The sequence below is a fragment of the Heptranchias perlo genome, chromosome 30, assembly GCF_035084215.1.
Source record: "Heptranchias perlo isolate sHepPer1 chromosome 30, sHepPer1.hap1, whole genome shotgun sequence".
Lineage (NCBI taxonomy): Eukaryota > Metazoa > Chordata > Chondrichthyes > Hexanchiformes > Hexanchidae > Heptranchias > Heptranchias perlo.
This window is the reverse complement of record NC_090354.1, coordinates 21,925,274-21,952,092: the sequence shown is the minus strand read 5'-3', so window position 1 is coordinate 21,952,092 and position 26,819 is coordinate 21,925,274. Positions and strand designations below refer to the sequence as shown.

Below are 26,819 nucleotides of genomic sequence, written 5' to 3'. Positions count from 1 at the left end.
AAACAATTTTACAACACCAAGTTATAGTCCAGCAATTTTATTTTAAATTCACAAGCTTTCGGAGGCTTCCTCCTTCCTCAGGTGAACGAAATGAAATTTCGTCATAGGAAATTTCCCTGAAAGACATTTGCTCTCATGACCAGCATGTGAGACCCAGTTGTTCCTTATATGCTGAGAAAGGGGTGCTCTGCAAGGGCCCACGGAATGCCAGATGAACCTTTCAGTCGTCTGCCTGTCCGAATCCCAAAATCCAATGCTCATTTTTGCCCATGTAGTAAAGATTCAAGTAAGTTGACATTTCATTCCCAAAACATTCACACAACGCAACTAATTCTGTAATTAGATGAATGACTTCTACTTAAACAGTATAACATGATTCCTCCATAAATTAAAAGCCTTTTGTAAAATAAAACTAATGCAATGAAAAAATGTCAATTTGTGTCATCGGCACAGTCATTTTCTATACAATTTTGCAAACAAAAGGTGATGAAACATGTTTATGCTTAAAGCACACAAAGCACGAAAGATCAAGATTGCAGCATAAGGCAAACGCAATAAGTCAACCACACAAGACGGACCATACATAGGCTCTCAACTTCCGCATTTCAACCCTTGCTAAATACTTCCTCGATCGAGATATTTGCAGATCTCTGACGCATTTACGACACCTCATTGGGTCACCGCTATTTCACGACCGGTTTCTGAAAATCTGCATTACCGGGAAATGTACTAACCATCCTGACTCAGTCACACCGCATTCTGTCAAGAGGTGACTCCCTAAAAAGGTAATGTCTTAGTAGATTAAACTAATAGACAATTTTTAAAAAATGTTTGACGATTCGTGATACTTTGTAGGTTGTTAAAGTAGCTTGAACAGTATTTGTTGAAATCCGATGCATTGTAAAGACTGCAGACCTGAAGCTGGAACCGGATAGAGTGGCATTAGTGGAATGATTGAAGGTGGGTCCGCTTGGTGCTGGCTCCTGCCATTCATCGTCACATAGGAATGACACCGTCTATTTTAGCCTCGGCTCATCCGTAGGGGCGAGAAGACGTTCTGTCCCGACCCAGGACAGTTGTATCTCAGTCCCAGGTACACTTAGTGAGGACCATGTAGAAAACAGTTCTGTGAAATTACTTCTGAGACTTGTGCTCTCGTACGTACTGACATTTAATGGTGGTATTTGCATCCAGTGAGAATAACTAAATAAATGATGAAGAAAGGTTGGTGAGCTCTTCCTCGAACTCATGTTGCAGTGACGTGTAATAAAAAGCCCCCTTGGTACCAGTGTGCATGACAGGCTCTGATGTGTCAGGCTCCCGCTAGCTGCAAACAATCGATCATTCAGCCCATCTACATTGAAAACCCCCATATGATAGCTGGAGCATTACTTTTTTTAAAATTTAAAAACCCTCTTTATTCTTCTGTGGTCAAAAAGTCCTGGAAGTTGCAGCATTGTGGATGCTAAGAATAAGGCCACTGTTTGTGATTTAAAAACTGGAGTAGGCTGTTCTGCCATCTTGTTAACCAAGGCAGATGTTTACCTTTTCATCCTAATTCCCTGTGCTTTCTCCATAATGCTTAATATCTTTACTTCCCATTTGAAAAGGGGCTGTCTTGTGGGGGCACTGGCAAAGATCCACTTTGCCAAATAAATACGCAAGCATTAGACAATTTTAAAGATTTTGAAAATCACTATAATACCAAAGTGAAACATTACTGTTTAGTAAGTACTGTTCACATCGGACAAATAATAGAATGCAAGACTTTCAGTTGCAACATTTCTATTTTGGGTGCTGACTTGTACAGATCGTTAAATGTGGCAACTGCAGGGGATGGAAGAGTAGCATTAATATAGTAGCAAATTACAGTACAGTTTTAATAGCCTTCCCTGTGATGCCCTTGGCTTCAGTCATCGCTTGCTGTCTGGGTGAGAAAGTAAGCGTCAGGGTTCATTGACACAATACGTACACGCAGGAGGCTGTAATCTCAAGGACAGGAGATTCCCACCGAACGTAAGAGAGTTGACAGCCTGGTACTTAAACCTAGGTTTAAATGACCTTTTACCGAGTATATGCGTAATTACAATAATGCATTCCCATAGATACTGGAGTGGAGCTCAACTGACTTTGGTCAACACGTATATTTACTGATCTAATAGGGAGACCGTTGTTTTCATTCATAGAAGCTAATCAAAAGTAATTTTATATCGGCCAATATAAGGCAAGAAAATGGAGGTTGCCTAGCTGACTGAACCACTCTGATATTTTCTCAACTTGAATCATTAGGTATTCATGAGTGCTGCGATTTCTTAAAAGTAATTAGTTTTAAAAATCTTGTATTGAAAGTACCCTTCTTGTTTCCTCCTCTTCCTTTCACGTATATTTTCCATACCTGTGGATGCTTAATAGGTTGGTGTAGTTCTGCCCCCAAATCTTTTCCTCTTTTCCCCCACCCTGAAGATGCAAGAGCTTTGTCACACGGTGGCACCTCCATCTACTGACATGGCCAAGAATCAGCAAACCTTACCCTTTGAACGGTAGAGGAAATGTAATTAAATAGATGGATTTCCTGTGGCATTGTTCACAGTGAGTCAGAGAATAAGCTGTTTCAATTATGTATAGGGGCTGGTACACAAACCTGGACTCTCTGAATTATGTTTGCTTCTAATTACAAGAGCGACTGCCTCATCCTTCAAATGAAATGCTAATTCTGGTTTTATTAAAAAGATCCTGAAGGGGGTGATAGAGAGAAGGGAGAATCACCTTAACACCTTTTGTCAGTATTTCCTCAATCTAATGATCTCATGCTTGTTATTCACACACTCTACAATTCAGTGAATATTTTTTCTTGGAGCATTCCATAAAGGTTTGTTAAAAAAAAGTAAAGGGCAAGAGTTTCTTTACTGAGCTACCCAGGTTGAAAATTCTAATATTTTACATGGTGTAAATAAATCCACATTGCAGTTTTGTTTTGAAACAGTTTACACAACCTATAAAATGTCTAATTTAATATGCTGCATTAAGATGGATGTTGTTTGCTGTTGGTTTAGTGATCATGTCTGCAGATACTGCCTCATGGAGCTCCGGGTCAGAGAATCAGGCTTCAAAACTGGTGGAAAAGTCCAAAAAATCACCTTTTGTACCAATAGGTGAGTCACTGTATGCAATATTAAAGTTAGCTCTGTGTGTAAACCTTCCAATGATTCACTGTTTTATTTTCTAATTTATTAAAATAGAAATTAAAGTACCAACTTTAGATTTACATGGTAAGGAAAAAATTAAGTGAGATTTTATCAAAAGGAACTAGTAAATGGAAATTACAATTGAAATTTGTGTTCCAAGCTAGGGGGAAAAAAGTGGCTATTGAATGCCGAGTTATTAGAAGGGGAATACAGTGAACCTGTGTTATGACCCACTGCAACTGAAATCATAGACTGATGTTCAGCAACAAAAATTAATGTTGCATTAAATGAAATATTGTGGAACTACCACTTTTACTTTCTCAATTATTGGCTGTAAAATTAGAGTCTTGTATCTGGGTTTGCAGCAGCATTTGGGGGGGGATACATACAGGGCAGTGTTAGAATTAAAAACCTGCTCTTCAGTGAGAAACTAATTTTAATTAATATTTATATTTAGATTAAAGTGGAAAACACTGCACTGACTGACGCCGCATTGATGGTATCAATGAGTTTGGGAGCTTGCATCGGCTCAGGCCTGTATCCATATCACTTCAAGACACAGCACATTAGTGCTCAAACTTGCTGCATCTCCTGCCAACACATATTAATGGGAAAAGTAAATTCATAACTAGGCTTGAATTTACTATAAACTGTATCTGCAAATCTCCCTGTACAAATACTTGGGAGGGATGAATTGGCAGAACCCTGGATTAGCACAAGAACTTAGTCAAGTGGAAATAACGCACCTGAACTGAATGCTGATAAATTTATGTTTATTACAGGTATGACTGGATTTGCAGCAATAGTAGGTTATGGACTTTATAAACTACGAACCAGAGGGGACACTAAAATGTCTGTACACCTTATTCACACCCGTGTAGCTGCACAGGCATGTGTAGTGGGAGCTATGACTTTGGGTAAGTTTTGGTCTTCAATGAAACTGAACGTGATAGCTGGGAGGAATATATGTAAAATAGAAACTGAAAACTTCTGACAGTGGTGCAAAGAGTGCACCGAGGTGAAGAGAGCTAATTGTAGGCAGAGGAAAGTGGATTTCATAGAAGCAACCAGTACCTGATTTCAGAGTTATCTAGTTAAGTGCTCCCAATGAGAGTTAGTACTGAACATACAGGACTAACTTACAAGCCTGCAGGATTTACTTGTGGCCATATTTTTTCCATCAAAGGCTAAGATTAGCCCATACCCAAATTTCTATGTGAATCAGTAACTAATCAGCAACTAATCAGCTGACATTGGAATCAGACACGAGAAAACTGGTGGTTTGCTTAGATTTTACAGACTGCACAATAAACGAAATAATTGGAGGGATGAATTGGCACACTAACTCTGTCCACTAGAAATAAATCCAGTTGCAGTAGTTCCAGTTTTTTGTGTACCTCTTGCATAACCCTTTCCTAGCTGCAGAGAAATTAAAAGGGCAGTCATCGGCTTCTAACAAAGGATCAACTTGTTGAACTGATTGTCGAGCCTGTCAAAACCTATGGTTTGGATTGTTCATTTAGGACTAGATGTCAATAATTGGTGCCCAATATGAATTTCTTTCAGTCATAATTCCATTTGCTTTTCTCATGCTTGAATCAACAAAACTGTTAACAGGAAGACTATTCTGGTATTCCATAATTAAGATAGTTTGGAGGAGCTACAGACTCTTAGCAAGTCTGTAGCTCCTCCAAATTTAATAACTAACAGAGAGATATATATTTCCTTACAAGTAAATTCTGCGTTTACTTCAACAACCAAGTTCATATTTTGTTCTCAATTGCCTTGCAGGTGTCCTGTATACCATGTACAAAGAATATGTGGTGAAGCCAAGTGAAACAAATCTTTCTAAGTAAATGCCCTCTTTGCTTTGTGTTGTACATGTTTATGTATTATAGTTAATGTCCAACTTCATATTGAGGTGGCCTCAGTGAAATAATGAGACCCCTAACAGATTGAGGTTGCTTTAATAGTTGTGCAGTGTATTTTTCCAGTAATAAGATTGATAATTTTGTATTTTGCACACTGGTTTTTCTTTGCACTGTCAGGATTTCCGGTTCTTAATAAACGAAATGACAATGTACACCAAAGGGTTCAGTCATTTTGCTGGTAGTCTGACTCTTAAGCTCAGCATACACAAACACCTTTTAAAACTCAGGAAAAACTGTTAATTACAAGCTTCTCACATCAAACCTATGTAAAATCAGCCTAGATAGCACATCAACTCTATTTTGATAAGAAAAACCCAGCCAATAAGTGAATGGAAAACTGATTTTTTTTTATTTTGGGATGTATTCTATTAAAAACAATTCACCTGCAATACTAAAATAAAATTCAGATCGACGCACTTTCTGGCTTATTCATTCCACACTTGTACAGTTCCACTGGATGCTGTCAGTGTGACTGTGTCCGAACAATACCATGTACAAAATCCTGCTGAGGGATGCAAGTAGTTGGTCCTGGCCCTTGCTCCCAGACTGTTGTTTGTTACAAGGGGTAATTGAGAACCACATCCTGCTTTGCAAGTTCCAGCAACATAGGATCGTCGAAAAACTTGCTGATACTGACATCTTCACTGAGGCCCTGTTAATAGATGAAGCAGTGACATTTTGTCAGATTTATTCTTATTTGTGTTATACTTAAAATCTCCTAAATTTATTATAGGAAATAGAAGGTAACCTACAACACATACCCACTGAAATTTTACTTTTAGTACTATTACATTAGTTGGAAATGTGAATCACTAAATGCCTGAGGGTACAGTTTCATCTAAACATTAAATTAGAAGTTACCCCCTAATAAAAGGACACTGGTTGGTGGACTGCAACCAGTATATTTAGCACTGGACCAATAACAATCAAACTGCACAGTCTGAAGCATATTTTCATTGCATTACTCCCTCATATACAGGAGGCTTCCAGTAAAACTTGCATTAACTAAAATATCGTTTTCCAACATCTTTGCGTGGGAGATTCAGCAAACACATTTATTTAAATATTTATGTTGGTGCACTTTCAATAATCACAGAAAAATGAGTTTCATTAGCATTTTTTAAAGTTGGAAGATAATTGCTACTATTATTTTTCACTCATTACAATAAAATTCAGGTTAACTAGCGTGATTCTAATAATTTAAACCATGAAAACTTTACAATGTTACACTAATTACTTCAACAGATTTCTGCCCCGAGAGCATTGCAAGTGTGTTCCTCAGCTGGTTACGGCTCCAGGGAGTGGGCGAACATACAAACTAAGAAAATCCAATGTTCAGTTCTTGGTTTGTGCTTAGTTAGTGCCCCTCCCTGCCAGGGCAGGCACAGGGCGCTACAAGTGGCCTCAGTGTTGAGTGGGGGAAATCAGCCAGAGTTCCCAAACACCATCGAGTGACCCTTGCTGGAAGGATTTGATTGAACTGTGATGCCTCCTGTAGCCAAAAAGCTTGCGGATGCTCAATGTCTGAACCCACATATGAAGAACAACCAATTGGTGGCAAAATACTGTAAGGAGTCTGGTACCCATAGAACTGTACTCCATCTGCAAGAGAGGAGGGAGGATGGGGAGAAAACTGGCAGAAAAAGTAGGAAGCAAAAGAGTCCTGGGGCACAGTAAAATAAATAGGGCATAGGAAACTAATCCCTGTCTTTTCTATTTACAACAAATAAATCTTATGGACAGACATTCTGTTCATACAAGAAAATATCCTGTTCCACATCTTCAATGTTCTGATTCTGTTCTAGGAATGTCTCTACATTCACAAATAAATCCATTTCTCTTCAGAATCATAAAACACTTCTGTTGTGCTTTCCAAAATTTCTTTCAGTCACTTCAATCACTGTCTAGTTTTAAAACATTATCCTTCCCTCTTGATGTTATGGAAAGCAATAAACTGCATTAAGCAATATGTACAGAACACTGTTTACACGATGCCAAAATGTGCACCCAGTGATCCAGATTCTTCAGAGTACAACAGCAAAAATCTGCAAGTGAGGAACTTTCACAGCCTGGTCTACAGTTTTTTTGCCTCATATTTTGAGCTTGGTCTGCAGGGCTCTAGTCTGTATAACTGACAGAAAGTATGCAGACATTTAAAGATTTGGAAATTTCTGAACTGAAGGCCTCTATTCTTGGAGGGGTTCTTTGTCCTTTATTGTTAAAATATCGAAAGTCTGAACTTCAAGTCAGCAGTCTAAGACGTCAAGCCGAAAGCTAGCTAAAGCTCAAAAAGCATATACACCTACCCGTCAATGTTCATGACATTATATGAACCAAGTTAAAGAGTTTAGTGTAATCAGTTAACATCTATTTCAAATAACAGCTCAACCTATATTACTGAGTAAACAATACCCTTATGGAATAGGTAAATACATCCACTGACTACAATTAACAAGGTTTCAATACATGTCAGAAATATGCTTGAGCCAAGATTTGATTACCTTTCTCCTCCTTGTTTTGATCATGAACTCTCTGGCCAGGTGAGGCGCAGGCTGTGGCTCCAAGGGTCTGATAATGATGCTCTTGTCCAAGGGATCACCAGGCACAATCTATACACAGAACCACAAAAACCACAAAACTAATTGCAGTAGATGCTTATTCTTGCAGCCTCTTAAAACAGTTTAGGCTTTTTAGAAACATGTTTGGGATTTTGTTTAAAGGAACCAATAACTATATTTTTATGAACACCTTTTAAAAAAAAAATTCACTCTCAGGATGTGGGCATCGCTGCCAAAGCCAGCATTTATTGCCCAGTTGTCCAAGGTTTGATACATCTCAGTGGCTTGCTAGGCCATTTCAGGGGGCAGATAAGAGTCAACCACGTTGGTGTGGGACTGGAGTCATATAGGCCAGACCAGGTAAGGATGGCAGGTTTACTTCCCTAAAGGACATTTGAGAACTAGTTGCGTTTTTGTGACAATCCGACAGCTTCATGGTCACTTTTTTTTTTAAAAACTGATACCAGCATTTTATTTCTAGATTCTGAAATGTGCCCCATAATAATTAGATTGGGAAAATGGTGAATTTTATGCTGAATTACGCAGTGCTAGTCAATGGAGAAGCTGCACATTCGCAGATGCAGGTGCTGCATTTACTTATATAAAGAAAGAAGCTGCATTTAAATGGTGCCTTTCACATCCTCAGGATATCCCAAAGAGTTTCACAGCCAATTACTTTTGCAGTATAGTCAGCCACTGTAATGTAGGCAAACACAGCACCAATTTCCAAACAGTAACAATGCAATGCTCCCTAAGTACTGCACTGAAGAGTCAGCCTATTATGTGCTCAATTCCTGGACTGGGACTTGAACCCACAAGTTTCTGACTCAGGCTGCCACTGAGCCACACTGACATATTTGATATCAGCTGACTGATGTTCCCTTTTAAAGATTTGAGCTATGCAAAGGAAGAGATACTTTTCAATTAATACACAGCAATTGTTTGCTTCTGATTGACAAATTCTTACCTGCCAATGGTGGAAGACCGAGAGGGAGAAAGCCTGTCCCTGTGTGTGTGTCCTCAGGTCCGTCTCAAAACCAAACGAGTCAATAGCAGGTACAAATGCTTTGATCGTATAAAGTGGAGAACCTGGGATTGGTGCATCTTGTGTCACATGGCCTCTAGAAGAAAAACAAAACCGCTGCAGAGGAACCATCTTACGCTCATATGTTTGCATTGTTCAGTCTTCATACGACTACGAACAGCAACATCAACTTAAAAATTCTTTATACAGCAAACTCTCATTACAGAGCTTCTCTGATCCACAATAAACGTGCATTGTTTAAGTTTAAGTCAGAATTCAGATAATCTGATGTAGTGTAATGGCCCTTCAAAGTTACTACAGTATAAGAAGAGGAAAGATGCATCTCACAAACAGTAAAGTTTCACAAAACATGCCACCAATGGCTCAATGGCGAATTCACCACTCAGTAATGAGCAAAACAGAGCAGGAAGGTGACACCTGGCTTCAGCACTCTTATGATCAGGACAGAAAAATCTCACTTCTGATTGCCATCCTGTGACCCCTGCTGGAAAGTGCACTTGTGCAGACATCAGGTAACAGGAGATCAGGCTCAGTTGCAATGAAACAGTGAAACTCATTGCCTCAGCTCATACAATGAATAGCCACTTGGATGAGGTAGTGGAGCACCATGGGAGCACATGGAGCTGTACTCCAACACAAGTTTGTTTTTCAGGGGAGGAGGAGTGAAAAGGGAAGATAACTGGTGGAGGGAGGAGGGGGCGTCAAACCACGCAAAAAGTTGACTCATAAATCCTTCAGGGTACACGTTCATTGAGAATAATCCATGTTACTAGCAGTAACGTGTTACCAAAATATAAAGAGTAAAGCCAGAGTAATACAATCCTGATGTTACTATTGGGATTTGTTTTCCAATCAACCCAAGTTCACGAATAGTTTACTAGATTCACATGCAACTGTGATCTGTGTGCTTGCATGTTTTTAAAAAAAATAAATACTGTGAATCTCTCAATCCTGGTCATCTTAGATTACGTTATGTTCACTTCTCGCCCAGTAGTTTAATTCCTTAGTTTAAACAGATATTGTGCGATATTAATAGTATTTGAACACGTCACATTTAGTAAATTAAACATACAGTGGTGAAATTACTCCTTCATTTTGGTTATTTTCCTCCGTCTGCACCCAGTCTATACAGCATCATTTTCAGTGAATACAGCAGTAGGCCTCGTCTACTTAAAATCTAAGACAAAGATTAAAGCACAATAGGGGTAGAATTCATCTGCATACCTCCTTCTAGCTAAGACTGTATATACTGCTGAAACACAGTCTGCTGGTGCCTGCACCTCCACAAAGTAATAAGGCTCCATCAGCCGAGGAGTGGCCTATAAAAAAAACATATATTTTATGGGCAATCCTACCAGCATATCACAGAACAGACTGTATTTAGGTGCAGATATTTTATAATCAATAGTTGCAATAATAAATTGTTGATCTAAATAAATTTATTGAAACTGATTGTGCTAAGGTACATTTATATGAAAAGAAACAGAACTACAAATTTTCTTTACACACAGAATAAATCGACAGGCAAATTCGCTCCCAAAAGATTAAATATAAAAGACGTAAAATATTTTGCATGTAAAAACAAATTTATTCCAGGTCATATACTTTTCTGTAGGCTTTGTAATTTTACTTAATAAATCAGGAAATGATACTGCAAAACAATTGAGCATTCAAAGAGGCAAAATGTTAAAGGGAATCCCTTACCATCAGGAAAGCTGAATACACCACTCGTCTGGCTGTGGGAATAATCTGCCCTCCACCCCTGTGCAATGGCTCTTGAGCTATTACTGCATCGAGAATCTTGAACTTCACATTACGAATTGCTGCGAAGTAAAGATTTAAATTCTAAGACACTTTCAGTACAAATTCTGCACATGAAGACCAGCTTGGCGAAACAAATTGTTCAAATTTAAAATTACAGCTGTAATGCTTTCACTTTTTAAAAAAATTGAAAGCTTTATAAAAAATATATATTGACATGTATTCGCCATGAAGGATGCCATCAAGGGTTACTGGTGAAGTGAGACCAGTAGTGGAAGTAGTGTCAGCTTAACTCAGTTGGTAGCAAATCAGAAGGCTGTAGGTTCAGGCTCCACGCCAAGACTTGAGCACATAATCTAGGCTGGCACTCAAGTGTAGTAGTGAGGGAAAGCTTACAGAGGTTTCATCCTTTGGATGAGATGCTAAACTGATACTCCATCTGTCTCGGAGGTTCAGGTGGATGACAAATAACCCATGGCACTATTAGCAGAAGAGCAAGAAGTTCTCCTGGTGTCCTAGTTAATATTCCTCCATCAACCAATACTGTCAGATTAACTGCTTATTGATCTTATTGCTGTTTGCGGAACCGATCTGTGCACAAAACGGTTGCCACGTTTACACACAATAACTACTACTTTGGAATGTTTTTGAAGGCCGCGATAAGATGCATATTCATATTTTGTTACGTATCTAATCTCTGGATGCATTAAAAGTGTTCACAAGATAATTAAAAAACAAGGAAGGCCATTCAGCAGATCGGAGCTCATCCATCCAGAATCTTCCTATAGTCCCCTCACTGCAGCATCCAACTGGTTCTCTAGGACTTTCACTTCCACTCCTCTATCTGGAAGTCCATCCTATGTATTGATTACTTTTTGTGTGAAGAACTTTCTGTTCTCAGTCCTAAATTTTCCTTAACGCTTACTATGCAACAGATGAGTCACCTTGGCTACGCACAACTGGCTGACAAACACTGTGGAGTTGGCGACTCATCCAGAGATAGAACTCGAGTATCATGAGAATGACTGGCCTAGTCACATTTACAATGCATCCATGTCAAACTTGAGTCCCAACCTTTGATTAGCTTAGAAAATGGGTCTTACAGATATTTTGCAGTCTATTCAGAGGCCAAATTTTCTGATATTTACCTGATCCTGCCAACAGTTTAAGGGCTGAAGCTCCATACTGATACAGCTGCCTCATAGTCTCCCTTCTTGGATCTCCCCATGCAATCTTTCAGCTGCAGTCAAGTTTGTAACCTGCTCCCAGGGCCTCTGCCATTGTTACTCTTTAATTTACAACGAGGAGACGTACAATCCTGGATTGACTCTTCTTCTAATGCTCCCCCCGTGCGGGGAAGCAAGCGGCCTCCACCTTTGCATGGCATTACATAAAGGAACGTGAGTGTGACTTCACATCCTACCATGCCTTTGCGCAGATTAGGGCTCTAATATTATCAATCTGAAGTATGGTGCCCCAGTGCTTAGAGCCATAAGATTTACATTGTTGTTCCTCTGATGTATTGGCATGGAACAGTACAAAATCTCTCGTATTTCATTCTCTTGTTAAAAAGCCACCACTCCGTGTATTGCTTATGCTTTGTAACCCAACAAAACAGTGTTTAGCAATGGAGTTAAGAGTGCCAGGCATAAGTAAGTGAGCAAGTACATCAAAATTGTGGCAGAAACACACAATAGCATTCATGAGGGATCAATAAAATTAATAAACTGAATTTGTTAAAGTTCAGTGTAAGAGCAATGTGACCTTAACAAGACATATTTCTAAGTATTCTGAACATCAAGCTAAATGTGTTTTATTATTTCTAATTTCTTCACTTTTAAAAATGATTCTACCAATAACCGAAATATCAAACTTGAAAACATGGCTTGCTGGCCAATACATACGCTCATCACAAAGTGGTCCTTCTCGAGTTCCCCACTGGAATCCCTGGACGATGCTGTCCTTCACGTAACCTAAAAGCGCTTTATCCACCTATAATTGGATCAATTTTTTAAAAAAATAAGCAGAAGACAAGACTAAAGTGGGCCCATTCAGGTGCGTTACTATTATTTAAGTTAAAAACTTATAGAAAAAAAATGTGGCATTTAATACAATTTTGCCAGCTCCAGAAACTGTTTTTTGTCTTCAGAAGTGCTCAGCCAACATCAGCTGCACGCTAGCCACCTAATGGGTTCATCATGTTTGGCCTAGACCTAAATCATTTTTAATACTGGATTTTGACTGGAAGGCACACGAGCCTAGACACTATTACCAGTGAAGCACTGCTGTGTAGTCAGCCACTAGTAAAGTTTCCAGCCTCCAGCTTTGTAATAACCTTTGATCAGTACCTGGATGCTATAAAATTCCTTCCATGACCATCTGTGGGTTACGTGATCCAAGTAACAGAACAGTACCTTATCTAAAATCCAGACTTTGTATGTTATTGTAAATTCAACAACCAAGCATGCAAGTTTTAGAAACTGAAACCAAGAATTAATTGAATACAAGAACAGGAGTAGGCCATTTAGCCCCTCGAGTCTAATACGCCACACAATGAGATCATGGCTGATCTGTGAGCTATCTCCATATACCCACCGTAGCCCCATATCCCTTAATACTTTTGGTTAACAAAAAATCGATCAATTTTAGATTTAAAATTAACAAGTGAGCTAGCATCAACTGCCATTTGTGGAAGCGAGTTCCAAACTTCTACCACCATTTGTGTGTAGAAGTGTTTCCTAACTTTACTCCTGAAAGTTCTGGCTCTAATTTTTAGGCTATGTCCCCTAGTCCTAGTCTCCCCAACCAGCGGAAATAGGGTAGATAGAGAGAAACTATCAGTTCCCCTTAACGTCTTGAAAACTTTGATCAAATTACCCCTTAATCTTGTAAATTGCAGGGAATTACAACCCTGGTTTGTGTAACCTCTCCTTATACCTAGACTCCAAGGGTCAAGTTATCATTCTGGTAAATCTACGCTGCGCTCCCTCCAAGGCCATTATATCCTTCCTAAAGGTGCGGCGCCCAGAACTGAACACAGTATACTCCAGATGTGGTCTAACCAGGGCTTTGTATAGCTGTAGCATAACTTCTAACCCCTTGTAATCAAGTCCTCTAGATATAAAAACCAGCACTGTACCTGTCCATGACATTTTAATGATCTATGTACATGGACCCCCTAAGTCTCTTTGGACTTCCTGTTTTGAGCTTTTCACCATTTAGAAAGAACTCTGATCTATCCTTTTTAGGTCCAAAGTGGATCACCTCACACTTGTCTACATCGAAATCCATTTGCCACAGTTCTGCTCATTCACTTAATCTATTAATATCTCTGTAATTTTATGCTTCCATCTACACTGGTTAAAATGCTGCCTTTCTTTGCGTCATTGGCTCTCTATCCCGTCATCTAAGTCGTTAATAAATACAGTGAATAGTTGAGGCCCCAACACAGATCCCTGTGGGACACCACTTGTCACATTCTGCTCATTATCCCTACACTCTGTCTCCTGCCGCTCAGCCAATTTCTTAACCAGGTCAATAATTTGCCCTCAATTCCATGAACTTCAACTTTAGCTAACAGTCTCTTATGAGAGGACTTTATCGAATGTCTTCTGGAAGTCCATAAACAACATCCACAGACATTCCCCTGTCCGCTACTTTAGTCAACTCTTCAAAAAAATTCTATCAGGTTTGTCAGGCATGACCTACCCTTTACAAATCCATGCTGGCTCTCTCTGATCATAAGAAATAGGAGCAGGAGTAGGCCATACGGCCCCTCGAGCCTGCTCCGCCATTCAGTAAGATCTTTGATACTCAACTCCACTTTCCTGCCCAATCCTCTTATCCCTTGATTCCCTTAGAGTCCAAAAATCCATCGATCTCAGCCCTGAATATACTCAACGACTCAGCATCCAAAGCCCTCTGGGGTGGCGAATTCCAATCATTCAGAACCCTTTCAGCATCTACCATGTCAAGCCTGTCAGCTGAAAATTTAAGGTGTTCAGTCACTCTATCCTTAATTTTAGACTCTAGTATTTTCCCAACAACAGATTTAATGCTAACTGGTCTATAATTCCCTGGTTTCCCTCTCTCACCTGTCTTAAATAGCGGTGTGACATGTGCAACTTTCCAATCTAAAGGAACGGTTCCTGAATTGAGAAAACTTTGGAAGATTATAGTTAGGGCACCTGCAATGTTCTCACCTATTTCCTTTAAAATCTTGGGATGGAAACTATCTGGTCCTGGGGATTTGTCACTCTTTAGTGCCATTATTTTCTTCATTACTGTTAATTTGCTTACATCAATTATGGTGAGTCCCTATCCCTGCTTCAAAATTAGTTTCCTTGAGGTGTCTGGCATGCTATCCTCTTGCTCTACTGTAAATACTGACGCAAAGTAATTATTTAACATGTCTGCCATTTTCATTTACTATATCAACATTATCAGTTTTTAAGGGGCCCACATTGCTCTTGACCACCCTCTTGTTCCTAATATAATTGTAAACATTTTTTGTGTTGATGTTAATATCCTTTGCAAGTTTCTTTTCATACTCCCCTTTTGTAGCTCTTACTATCGGTTTTGTCACCCCTCTCTCTCTCCTTGCTGTTCTTTGTAGCTTTCCCTAGTCGCCAGGATCTGCGCTATTTTTTGCATTTTTGTATGTTTTTTCTTTTGGTTTTATCTTCTTGTCCCTTACCTTCTTTGTCATCCATGGCTGTTTTTTTGGCAAGTAGAATTCTTGCCCCTTATGGGTATAAACTCTTTTTTGAACACCTCCCACTGATCGTCTGTCATTTTACCCGTTAACGACAGGTTAGAACTCAATCTTACTTCTCAGATAATGTTCATAAAATGAGGTTTGCCATTGAATACCTCCCAAACTACAAATATGAACAATGCTCACATAAAAAAACCTCAAAATGTATTGTTAGGGAAGGCTGTTAGTTGTAATGCAATTAGTGTACAAAAGCAGGGGGTGGGGGGGGGGAATAGGAAGTCATATGGTACATTTGAATTTGCTTATAGCAAACATAACAGAAAGAGTCTGTTAACTTTAATATCCCCATTCAAAAAAGTTTTAGGTTTAAGCATTTTTGCACACTGAACTTTTACAAAACTTGCTCGATTTGTACTTCTATGAATATGATTCATGACAAATGACAGAGCTATCATGAAAAGTGCCTTTTTTTAAAAAAAAGAGACTTACCTCTGATGGCAATGTATCATCAACCAAAATGTTAGGGCCTGTAGTATCAGGTCCAAAAGCCCAAATGGAACGGGCAGCCAACAAATCCCAATCGTACTTGGTCTGGAAAAATTCACCGAGTTTTTTCCTATAGTTTGACAAAGAGATACACTTCATGACACGCTTATAAATGCTATATTACTGCATTTAAAATCTGAGAAAAACTATAGCAACCACAGCACATCTCTGATGAGGTTTGATACACCAGTGTCATTCTCCCAACATAAATTCCCCTTTTTAGGCTCCCCCCCAAGCCATGCATCATTCTTGCAACAAGACTGATCAAAGGTGCAAAGTAGTGAGAAAAAACTAGAGAACTGTTTGATATATATTAATGACCCGGACTTGGGTATACAGGGCATTGTTTCAAAGTTTGCAGATGAAATGTAATAAACAGTAAGGAGGGTTGTAACAGACTCCAGGAGGACATAGACAGACTGGTGAAATGGGCACATAGCAGGTGAAATTTAACCCAAGAGTGTGAAGTGATTCATTTTGATTGGAAGAATGAGGAGAGGCAATATAAATTAAATGGTACAATTTTAAATGGGGTGTAGGAACAGAGAGACTTGGGGGTGTATATACACAAGTCTTTGAAGCTGGCAGGATGAGTTGAGAAGGTTGTTAGAAAAGCATACGGGATCCTTGGCTTTATTAATAGAGGCATGGGGTACAAAAGCAAGGAAATTATGCTAAACCTTTATAAAACACTTAGGACCCAGCTGGAGAATTGTGGCTAATTCTGGGCACCACATTTTAGGAAGGATGTCAAGGCCTTGGAGATGGTGCAGAGGAGATTTACTAGAATGGTGCCAGGGATGAAGGACTTCAGTTACGTGGAGACGAGAGAAACTGGGGTTGTTCTCCTTAGAGCAGCGAGGGTTAAGGGGAGATTTGATACAGGTGTTCAAAATCATGAAGGGTTTTGATAGAGTAAATAAGGAGAAACTGTTCCAGTGGCAGAAGGGTCGGTAACCAGAGGACACAGATTTAAGGCAACTGGCAAAAGAACCAGAAGCGACATGAGGAAAAAAAATTTACGCAGCAAGTTGTTATGATTTGGAATGCACTGCCTCAAAAGGGTGGTGGAAGCAGATTCAATGATAATTCTCAAAAGGGAATTGGATAAATATTTGAAGGGAAAATAATTGCAGGTCTATGGGGAAAGAGCAGGGGAGTGGGACGAATTGGATAGCTCTTTCAAAGAGCCGGCTCAGGCATGATGGGCCAAATGGCCTCCTCTGTGCTGTATCATTCTGTGATTCTAACTCTACAGTCCAGAATAAAGGTAGTTAAGAGAAGACTTTAATTGAAGTACATAACGTGTTTATGATATAGATAACATTAACATTACTTTGGGAAAGTAGAACCAGAAAATATAAATTTAAGCTGGTGAAAAATAAACTTAAAGAAAGTATTGGGAAGAACTCGTTTGCTTAAAGAATGCTAAAATGTTTAAATAATCTTTCAAGTGGGGTAGTGCAGACAAAAACTTTAGGGACACTCAATAAATTTATATTTAACGGGTACGGTAGCATAGTGGTTATGTTACTGGACTAGTAATCCAGAGGCCTGGACTAATAATCCAGAGTAATTAGTTCAAATCCCACCACGGCAGCTGGGGAATTTAAATTCAATTAATTAAATAAAATCTGGAATTAAAAAACTAGTATCACGAATGGTGGCCATGAAACTACCGGATTGTCGTAAAAACCCAATGTCCTTTAGAGAAGGAAACCTGCCGTCCTTACCCGGTCTTGCCTATATGTGACTCTAGACCCACAGCAATGTGGTTGATTCTTAATTGCCCTCTGAAATGGCCTGGCAAGCCACTCAGTTGTACAATCTCGCTAAAAAAAGTCATAACAAGAATAAGATCGGACGGACCACCCGGCATCGGACCACTAGGCACCGGACACGACAAAGGCAAACCAAGCCCAGTCGACCCTGCAAAGTCCTCCTCACTAACATCTGGGGACTTGTGCAAAATAGGGAGAACTGTCCCACAGACTAGTCAAGCAACAGCCTGACATAGCCATACTCACAGAAACATACCTTTCAGCCAACGTCCCAGACTCTTCCATCACCATCCCTGAGTAGGTCATGTCCCACCGGCAGGACAGACCCACCAGAGGTGGCGGTATAGTGATATACAGTCAGGAGGGAGTGGCCCTGGGAGTCCTCAACATTGACTACGGACCACATGAAATCTCATGGCATCAGGTCAAACATGGGCACGGAAACCTCCTGCTGATTACCACCTACCGCCCTCACTCAGCTGATGAATCAGTCCTCCTCCATGTTGAGCACCACTTGGAGGAAGCACTGAGGGTAGCAAAGGCACAGAACGTACTCTGGGTGGGGGACCTCAATTCCATCACCAAGGAGTGGCTCGGTAACACCACTACTGACCGAGCTGTCTGAGTCCTGAAGGACATAGCTGTCAGACTGGGCCTGCAGCAGGTAGCGAGAACCAACATTAAGGAAAAACCTACTTGACCTCGTCCTCACCAATCCACCTGTCGCAGATGCGTCTGTCCATGACAGTATTGGTAGGAGTGACCACCGCACAAGTCCTTGTAGAGACGAAGTCCCGTCTTCGCACTGAGGACACCATCCAACGTGTTGTGAGGCACTACCACCGTGCTAAATGGGATAGATTCAGAACAGATCTAGCAGCTCAAAACTGCGCATCCATGAGGCACTGTGGGCCATCAGCAGCAGAATTGTATTCCAGCACAATCTGTAACCTCATGGCCCGGCATATTCCTCACTCTACCATTACCAACAAGCCAGGGGATCAACCCTAGTTCAATGAGGAGTGTAGAAGAGCATGCCAGGAGCAGCACCAGGCGTACCTAAAAATGAGGTACCAACCTGGTGAAACTACAACTCAGGACTACATGCATGCTAAACAGCGGAAACAACATGCTATAACCAGAGCTAAGCGATTCCACAACCGACGGTTCAGATCAAAGCTCTGCAGTCCTGCCACATCCAGTCGTGAATGGTGGTGGACAATTAAACAACTAACGGGAGGAGGAGGCTCTGCAAACATCCCCATCCTCAATGATGGCAGAGCCCAGCCCACCATCATAGAAGCCAGTTTTCTGCCAATTCGATTCACTCCACCTGATATCAAGAAATGGCTGAGTGCACTGGATACAGCAATGGCTATGGGCCGCGACAACATCCCGGCTATAGTGCTGAAGGCTTGTGCTCCAGAGCTAGCTGCGCCTCTAGCCAAGCTGTTCCAGTACAGCTACAACACTGGTATCTACCCGACAATGTGGAAAATTGCCCAGGTATGTCCTGTCCACAAAAAGCAGGACAAATCCAGTCCGGCCATTTACTGCCCCATCAGTCTACTCTCAATCATCAGCAAAGTGATGATTGAGATAACCTGCTCACCGATGCTCAGTTTGGGTTCTGCCAGGACCACTCGGCTCCAGACCTCATTACAGCCCTGGTCCAAACATGGACAAAAGAGCTGAATTCCAGAGGTGAGGTGAGAGTGACTGCCCTTGACATCAAGGCAGCATTTGACCGAGTGTGGCACCAAGGAGCCCTAGTAAAATTGAAGTCAATTGGAATTAGGGGGAAAACTCTCCAGTGGCTGGAGTCATACCTAGCACAAAGGAAGATGGTAGTGGTTGTTGGAGGCCAATCATCTCAGCCCCAGGGCATTACTGCAGGAGTTCCTCAGGGCAGTGTCCTAGGCCCAACCATCTTCAGCTGCTTCATCTATGACCTTCCCTTCATCATAAGGTCAAAAACGGGGATGTTCGCTGATGATTGCAGTGTTCAGTTCCATTCGCAACCCCTCAGATAATGAAGCTGTCTGTGCCCGCATGCAGCAAGACCTGGACAACATCCAGGCTTGGGCTGATAAGTGGCAAGTAACATTCGCGCCAAACAATGACCATCTCCAACAAGAGAGAGTCTAACCACCTCCCCCTTGACATTCAACGGCATTACCATCGCCGAATCCCCCACCATCAACATCCTGGGGTCACCATTGACCAGAAACTTAACTGGACCAGCCATATAAATACTGTAGCTACAAGAACACGTCAGAGGCTGGGTATTCTGCGGCGAGTGACTCACCTCCTGACTCCTCAAAGCCTTTCTACCATCTACAAGACACAAGTCAGGAGTGTGATGGAATACTCTCTACTTGCCTGGATGAGTGCAGCTCCAACAACACTCAAGAAGCTCAACACCATCCAGGACAAAGCAGCCCGCTTGACTGGCACCCCATCCACCACCCTGAACATTCACTCCCTTCACCACCGGCGCACTGTGGCTGCAGTGTGTACCATCCACAGGATGCACTGCAGCAACTCGCCAAGGCTTCTTCGATAGCACCTCCCAAACCCGCAACCTCTACCACCTAGAAGGACAAGGGCAACGGGCACATGGGAACAACACCACCTGCACGTTCCCCTCCAAGTCACACACCATCCCGACTTGAAAATATATCGCCGTTCCTTCATCGTCGCTGGGTCAAAATCCTGGAACTCCCTACCTAACAACACTGTGGGAGAACCTTCACCACACAGACTGCAGCGGTTCAAGAAAGCGGCTCACCGCCACCTTCTCAAGGGCAATTAGGGATGGGCAATAAATGCTGGCCTCGCCAGCGATGCCCACATCCCATGAACGAATAATAAAAAAAAGTAATTGGATGTTGCAAAGGTAGAATCAGCGTACTAGAGAAATGAGCTGAATGACGTTTCTTATTGACTTTTCTCATTGCCAAACTAAAGTGATACACAGATATGATTGGTTTGTAAGCAGCAACATTAATAACTGAATCACCTTCCCAAACAGTAGAAGTACATGATAAAGTCTGGTTTTGTGTATTGCATACCTGTTCCAGGTGATTTGGACCACTTCATTCTCAATGTCTTCTGCCAAACCTTTCTCCAGAGGTTCTGCAATCATCGTGATCTTATTCCTTTGCAGGGGACGGGAGGGGGGGGGGGTGGGGTGTGGTGGTGGTAGAGAGAAAAAAATGAATGAAAAGAACATGTTTTATGTGTTAATGTGCATACCTTTCTTTATTCCCTACTCTAAACAATTATCTCCTGCATTCTTTTCCTGGTCTCCCTGAATCTGTCACTAACTGCAGCCAAAAGGATAACCTGCTCTCAAAGCTTCCACGAATGTTGTTCCAGGCTAGCCGCTAGGAGGTATACGAGAATTACCCAGTACCAAACTGTCATCTGATTTACCTTCCCATAGTAACACTGCTGAGCCGGAGGGAACGCAGTAGTTAACCCACCGTTCAGTTGGCATGCATTGTGCCATACTTCCAAAAAAGAACATCTAATGAGGCTAAAACATTTAGATCCTAAATATTTACAAAGAGTGAACTGATACTCTCAGTCACAAGATTTTCCTAAAATAGGTTAATTTAAATGTGAGGATCATTAACGTTATTTTGGATGTCTTTCAGTTTCTAGTTTGGCATCAAAACTGGGGAAAAATGGGCAGGGGGTGGGGGTTTGGACCCCAAAATATCTAGATAAATTTGGAGAAAATCAGCTTTTATTTAGAACTTCGCTGAAACTCAAAAAAAAAAAGCAAGGGATGAAAAAGGCTAAATGACAAACCTCAATAATCTACATAACGTACAAAGTCAAAGCCTGAGGACATTACTGCGTCCTTCAAAATCAATGCTGTGATCTGCAGTGTGTTATTTCTGTTGTTTTTTCTCCCTTCTCTGTTTTCTGTAATCAGGTCTTCTGAATTGCCCTTTAATTGCCTATTTACAGGCAACAGAAGAGAAGGATGAGAGAAACAATGCAGGTACAAGTACAATTGTTTCCATATACATAAGTGTTAGAGCATAGTCTACCCTTTTTAGAATGCACTGTTTGAAAGCTGAACGGGTTGTGCACATTATAAAGCATTACATGGTCCCCGCACAGCTAGGAACAGAAGTAGGCCATTCAGCCCCTCGAGCCTGTTCTGCCATTCAATTAGATCATGGCCGATCTGTATCTTAACTCATCTACGGCTTGGTTCAGTAATCATTAATACCCTTGCCTAACAAAAATCTAACAATCTCAGTTTTGAAATTTTCAATTGACCTAGCCTTAACAGCTTTTGGTTGGGGCGGGTTGGGGGGGGGGGGGGGGGGGGGGAGAAAGAGTGGAGAAAGAGTTTCAGATTTCCACTACCACTTGTGTGAAGAAGTGCTTTCTGACATCACCCCTGAACGGCCTAGCTCCAATTTTAAGATTATGCCCTCCTTGTCTTGGACTCTCCTACCAAAGGAAATAGTTTCTCTCTGTTTACCCTATCGAATCCTTTAAACATCTCAATTAGATCACCCCTTAATCTTCTAATCTTCAGGGAATACATGCCTAGTCAATGCAACCTGTCCTCATAATTTAACCCTTTCAGGGCTATAATTCTGGTGAATCTGCATTGCACCCCCTCCAAGCCCAATATATCCTTCCTGAGGTGTGGTGCCTCGAATGGAATGCAGTACTCCAGATGGGGGTCTAACCAGGGCTCTGTACAGCGGTAACATAACGTCCACCCCTCTGCAATTAAGTCCTCTTGAGATAAAGGCTAACATTCCATTAGCCTTTTAAATTATTTTTTGTACTTATCCACCAGCTTTTAGGTACTGCAGCCATTCCATTAATCTGTGATCATTGTTTCAGAAGGTTTGAATTGTAGGGAAAAAACATGTTGTCATTTATACCAGCTAATTATTTTAGGTTGCAAAATTTAAATTGAGAGTATAACAATTATAAATCAGTCCTGTTAAAAAAAATACAAACGGCAAAACCTCCATTTATTTTCTGCAGAAATCTAGGCCCAGAGATGCACATGTACATTGTCAGTATATCAGATAATTCACATGCTGGGGTGACAAATGCAATGGGCACTCACTTCTGAGAGTTCAAATTCAGGAAGAAATCAGTTTTTAAACGAAATCAACCACCCAAAAACATGGGAATTAATGATAAAAATTGGTTAAAAAAACTGTAATGATCCTTATTTATACGTACTGTCAATAACTTAGTAGAGAATGTGAACCCATTACAGAAACAATGACAAAGGGGGGGAACTACTTGTGGGTAAAACAAACCATTTATCTACAGCTTTAAAAGTTAATGGGAACTGAATATTGTAGTAATCACAGCAGTGTGATTGCAGAAGTGATTGAAAATAATGCAAGAAACTAACTTTTTGTTAGGTGTCTCTGCGAAACATTTCAGAGATGAAGTTTCCACAACAGTTTCACAGAATGTTACAACAGGGTCAGCCACCTGTAACAGAGAAAAACAACAGTTACTAAGACAGGAACAATTAATTTTGCATGAAGCATGTACAACTGGCATCAAATGCTAGATACCATGCATTAGCTGTGAAGTCACAATTTTGGGGAATTTGCATTACCTTTATATCAATTTCTGAATACATCTTCCTAAGGTCATGCATCACACAGTCGAGGTAGAGTTCTCCAGTTCCCAGAATTACATGCTCCCCAGACTCTTCTACCTTTAACAGACAAAACACAGATAAATTAACGAATATTATAGGTAAGGAGTTAAAATGCTCACTTCACTCTTTGATGTCAGCAGTAATATTTTTGTTGACATGACCCCTTAAGATACAAGGGGAAGATTTCCTGTGTATATGTGTAACACAATTCTATACCCGTTTATAATCCATTAGACATACCATACAGATGATATCCTTCCACCTTACTTTCACAATAGGCAATCATTATAACAATCCAGGACAATATAAAAAATTGTCTATAGAAAATATTAAGTAGTGACAGAAATATTCCAATTCTTACTGATATGGGCTGAACCCGATGTAATTTTTATTTATCTCTATTAGAAGATGCAAAATCCAATTTTTTCTTTTTTTTTATTTCTCTCCATCAGCAATGCCACATATCAAGTTAAGTAATGACAGAAGCATCCAGATTCTTACTGACATCTGTTGTGGGGAAAATGCTGGAGTCTATAATTAAGGATAGGGTGACTGAACACCTTGAGAATTTTCAGTTAATCAGAGACAGCCAGCATGGATTTGTGAAAGGTAGGTCGTGCCTGACAAACCTGATTGAATTTTTTGAAGAGGTGACCAAAGTAGTGGACAGGGGAATGTCAATGGATGTTATTTATATGGACTTCCAGAAGGCATTTGATAAGGTCCCACATAAGAGACTGTTAGCTAAGATAGAAGCCCATGGAATGGAGGCAAAAGTACAGACTTGGTTAGGAAGTTGGCTGAGCGAAAGGCGACAGAGAGTAGGGATAATGGGAAGGTACTCACATTGGCAGGATGTGACTAGTGGAGTCCCGCAGGGATCTGTCTTGGGGCCTCAATTATTCACAATATTTATTAACGATTTAGATGAAGGCATAGAAAGTCTCATATCTAAGTTTGCCGATGACACAAAGATTGGTGGCATTGTAAGCAGTACAGATGAAAACATAAAAATACAAAGCGATATTGATAGATTAGGTGAATGGGCAAAATTGTGGTAAATGGAATTCAATGTAGACAAATGTGAGGTCATCCACTTTGGATCAAAAAAGGTTAGAACAGGGTACTTTCTAAATGGTAAAAAGTTAAAAACAGTGGATGTCCAAAGGGACTTAGGGGTTCAGGTATATAGATCATTGAAGTGTCATGAACAGGTGCAGAAAATAATCAAGAAGGCAAATGGAATGCTGGCCTTTATATCTAGAGGACTGGAGTACAAGGGGGCAGAAGTTATGCTGCAGCTATACCAAACCCTGGTTAGACAGCACCTGGAGTACTGTGAGCAGTTCTGGGCACTGCACCTTCGGAAGGACATATTGGCCTTGGAGGGAGTGCAGCGTAGGTTTACTAGAATGATACCCAGACTTCAAGGGTTAAGTTACGAGGAGAGATTACACAAATTGGGGTTGTATTCTCTAGAGTTTAGAAGGTTAAGGAGTGATCTGATTGAAGTTTATAAGATATTAAGGGGAACGGATAGGGTGGATAGAGAGAAACTATTTCCGGTGGTTGGGGATTTTAGGAGTAGGGGGCACAGTCTAAAAATTAGAGCCAGACCTTTCAGGAGCGAGATTAGAAAACATTTCTACACACATAGGGTGGTAGATGTTTGGAACTCTCTTCCGCAAACGGCAATTGATACTAGCTCAATTGCTAAGTTTAAATCTGAGATAGATAGCTTTTTGGCAACCAAAGGTATTAAGGGATATGGGCCAAAGGCAGGTATATGGAGTTCGATCACAGATCAGCCATGATCTTATCAAATGGCACGAGGGGCTGAATGGCCTACTCATGTTCCTATGTTATTCAGAGCAATTAATGCATTGTTTTATGGTTTATCATTTCTCCAAATGCTTTAGAAAACAGCACAAAAAAATTCACATCAAGTTACACTTGCAAATGCTAGCTGAAAATTTAAACATAAAGATAAGGTAGTCAATACCAAAATGTTAACATAATAAAATATTTTCAAGTGAATAGCTCGAAACTGTTCGGTACAATCCTCACATAAAAGGAAAACATTGCTTTCATCCAGTGATTTATAGTAAGTAAACAGTCTTGAATGTGGAGGGTATTAATGCAATCAAAACAAATATTGAAAGCACCTATAAACAGTGTGCCAATGCCACCTACTGTATTTCAATACACAATTAACAGTTTTCCCTCCAGGAGTACTACAAATTGAGCTGCAATCCACAGCCTCTAATCTGTCTGCAATTGTAAATGCTTGCTGCAATCTGCACTTTCGTTGTAACAGACAATGCGTATTTTTATTACATTTAACCTCAAATAGTTTTAGTTACTTATAGGTTGATTAAATGTATTCTTTTTTCAATTTCAAAAAAGTTAGTTATTTGAAACCTAGGATTGCATATTATCAATAATGTGCATTGTCTTACAATCTGCACCTTGCATTCCATTTATCCAGAGGTCAACCCCATCATATTTAGGCCATGACCCACCATCTCTTTACTAGGCAATACCACATCTTTTTCTTGTAAACACTGGCTAAAATGAAATATGACAGTTAAATATGGCCCTGCAATTAGGTGGTGCCAGCTGTGGTAGCACTCTCACTTCCGAGTCAGAAGGTTGTGGGTTCAAGCCGACTCCAGAGACTTGAGCATAAAATCTAGGTTGACACTCCAGTGCAGTACTGAGGGAGTGCAGCACTGTTGGCCTTGCCATCTTTTGGATGAGACGTTAAACCGAGGTCCCACCTGCCCTCTCAGGTGGACGTAAAAGATCCCACTACACTATTTCGAGGAAGAGCAGGGGTGTCCTGGCCAATATTTATCCATCAACCAATATCACAAACAGATTGTCTGATCATTTATCTCATTGCTGTTTGTGGGACCTTGCTGTACACAAATTGGCTGCCACATTTCCTACATTACAACAGTAACAACAGTTCAAAAATTACTAATTGGCTGTAAGGTGCTTTGGCAGGTCCTGAGGTCATGAAAGGGATGATATAAATGAAAGTTCTTTCTTCTTGAATATACAAACCTTCTTCTGACTAACGCTAATTGCATTCATACCTTAGTAGTTAGTGAAGGGTAGCTTTTGTTGACCTTTCTTAAGCCGTCCAACATTTTCGGAAGCTCAGATGGATTGACAGGTTCCACAGCTATTTTAATGACAGATGCTGTATTAAACTTGAGAGGTCTGAAGATTTGAGCCTGAAATTAGAAACCACCACAAAGTCCCTCCATCAATAAGGCATAAATCCCCACATTAATGTTTGAAACAGAGAAACTTGGCACACCACAGCAAGGTCAGATGTCTGCCCAGAAAATGGCGCAAATACCGGTTTCGCTGTTTTTAAGGTGTTTCTGCGGCTCTTCTGCCAAATTTATGACGGACGATCTGGAGAACCTCCACGGAAATTCACCTCTATTGTGTTGTTCGCCGGGGCATTATGTTTTTCCACAGATATTTACCAACATCCGAGAATTTTAAACAATTACCTAATTGAACATCTGTGGCAATGTGGGCAGTAGCAAAGTGTTACAGGTATATTCTGCCTTATTTGTTACGAGATCTATTAAAACAATTATGTACAAT

At 40.5% G+C, this 26,819-nt stretch overlaps 2 protein-coding genes across 3 annotated transcripts in view; one reads left to right on the top strand and one right to left on the bottom strand.

Moving 5' to 3' along the window:
- The first annotated feature begins 657 nt into the window (after positions 1–657).
- LOC137299986 (HIG1 domain family member 1A, mitochondrial-like) lies at positions 658–5,268 on the top strand. The gene is made up of 4 exons (XM_067969039.1): positions 658–785; positions 3,054–3,152; positions 3,968–4,102; positions 4,977–5,268. The coding sequence occupies exons 2-4, from the start codon at positions 3,059–3,061 to the stop codon at positions 5,039–5,041; spliced, it is 294 nt and encodes a 97-aa protein (XP_067825140.1). The 5' UTR covers positions 658–785; positions 3,054–3,058; the 3' UTR covers positions 5,042–5,268.
- Positions 5,269–5,442: 174 nt separating this feature from the next.
- eftud2 (elongation factor Tu GTP binding domain containing 2) overlaps positions 5,443–26,819 on the bottom strand; it is a 46,497-nt gene continuing 25,120 nt past the window's right edge. For both annotated transcript variants that reach the window (XM_067969036.1, XM_067969037.1), the window contains 11 exons: positions 26,294–26,434; positions 23,148–23,249; positions 22,935–23,017; positions 20,599–20,685; positions 15,687–15,813; positions 12,385–12,472; positions 10,424–10,542; positions 9,944–10,038; positions 8,642–8,795; positions 7,618–7,725; positions 5,443–5,768 (listed from right to left, as the gene is read on the bottom strand). In XM_067969036.1, the coding sequence (XP_067825137.1) occupies positions 5,673–5,768; positions 7,618–7,725; positions 8,642–8,795; positions 9,944–10,038; positions 10,424–10,542; positions 12,385–12,472; positions 15,687–15,813; positions 20,599–20,685; positions 22,935–23,017; positions 23,148–23,249; positions 26,294–26,434 (1,200 nt within the window). In that variant the 3' untranslated portion in view covers positions 5,443–5,672. The remainder of the gene's footprint in view (positions 5,769–7,617; positions 7,726–8,641; positions 8,796–9,943; positions 10,039–10,423; positions 10,543–12,384; positions 12,473–15,686; positions 15,814–20,598; positions 20,686–22,934; positions 23,018–23,147; positions 23,250–26,293; positions 26,435–26,819) is intronic.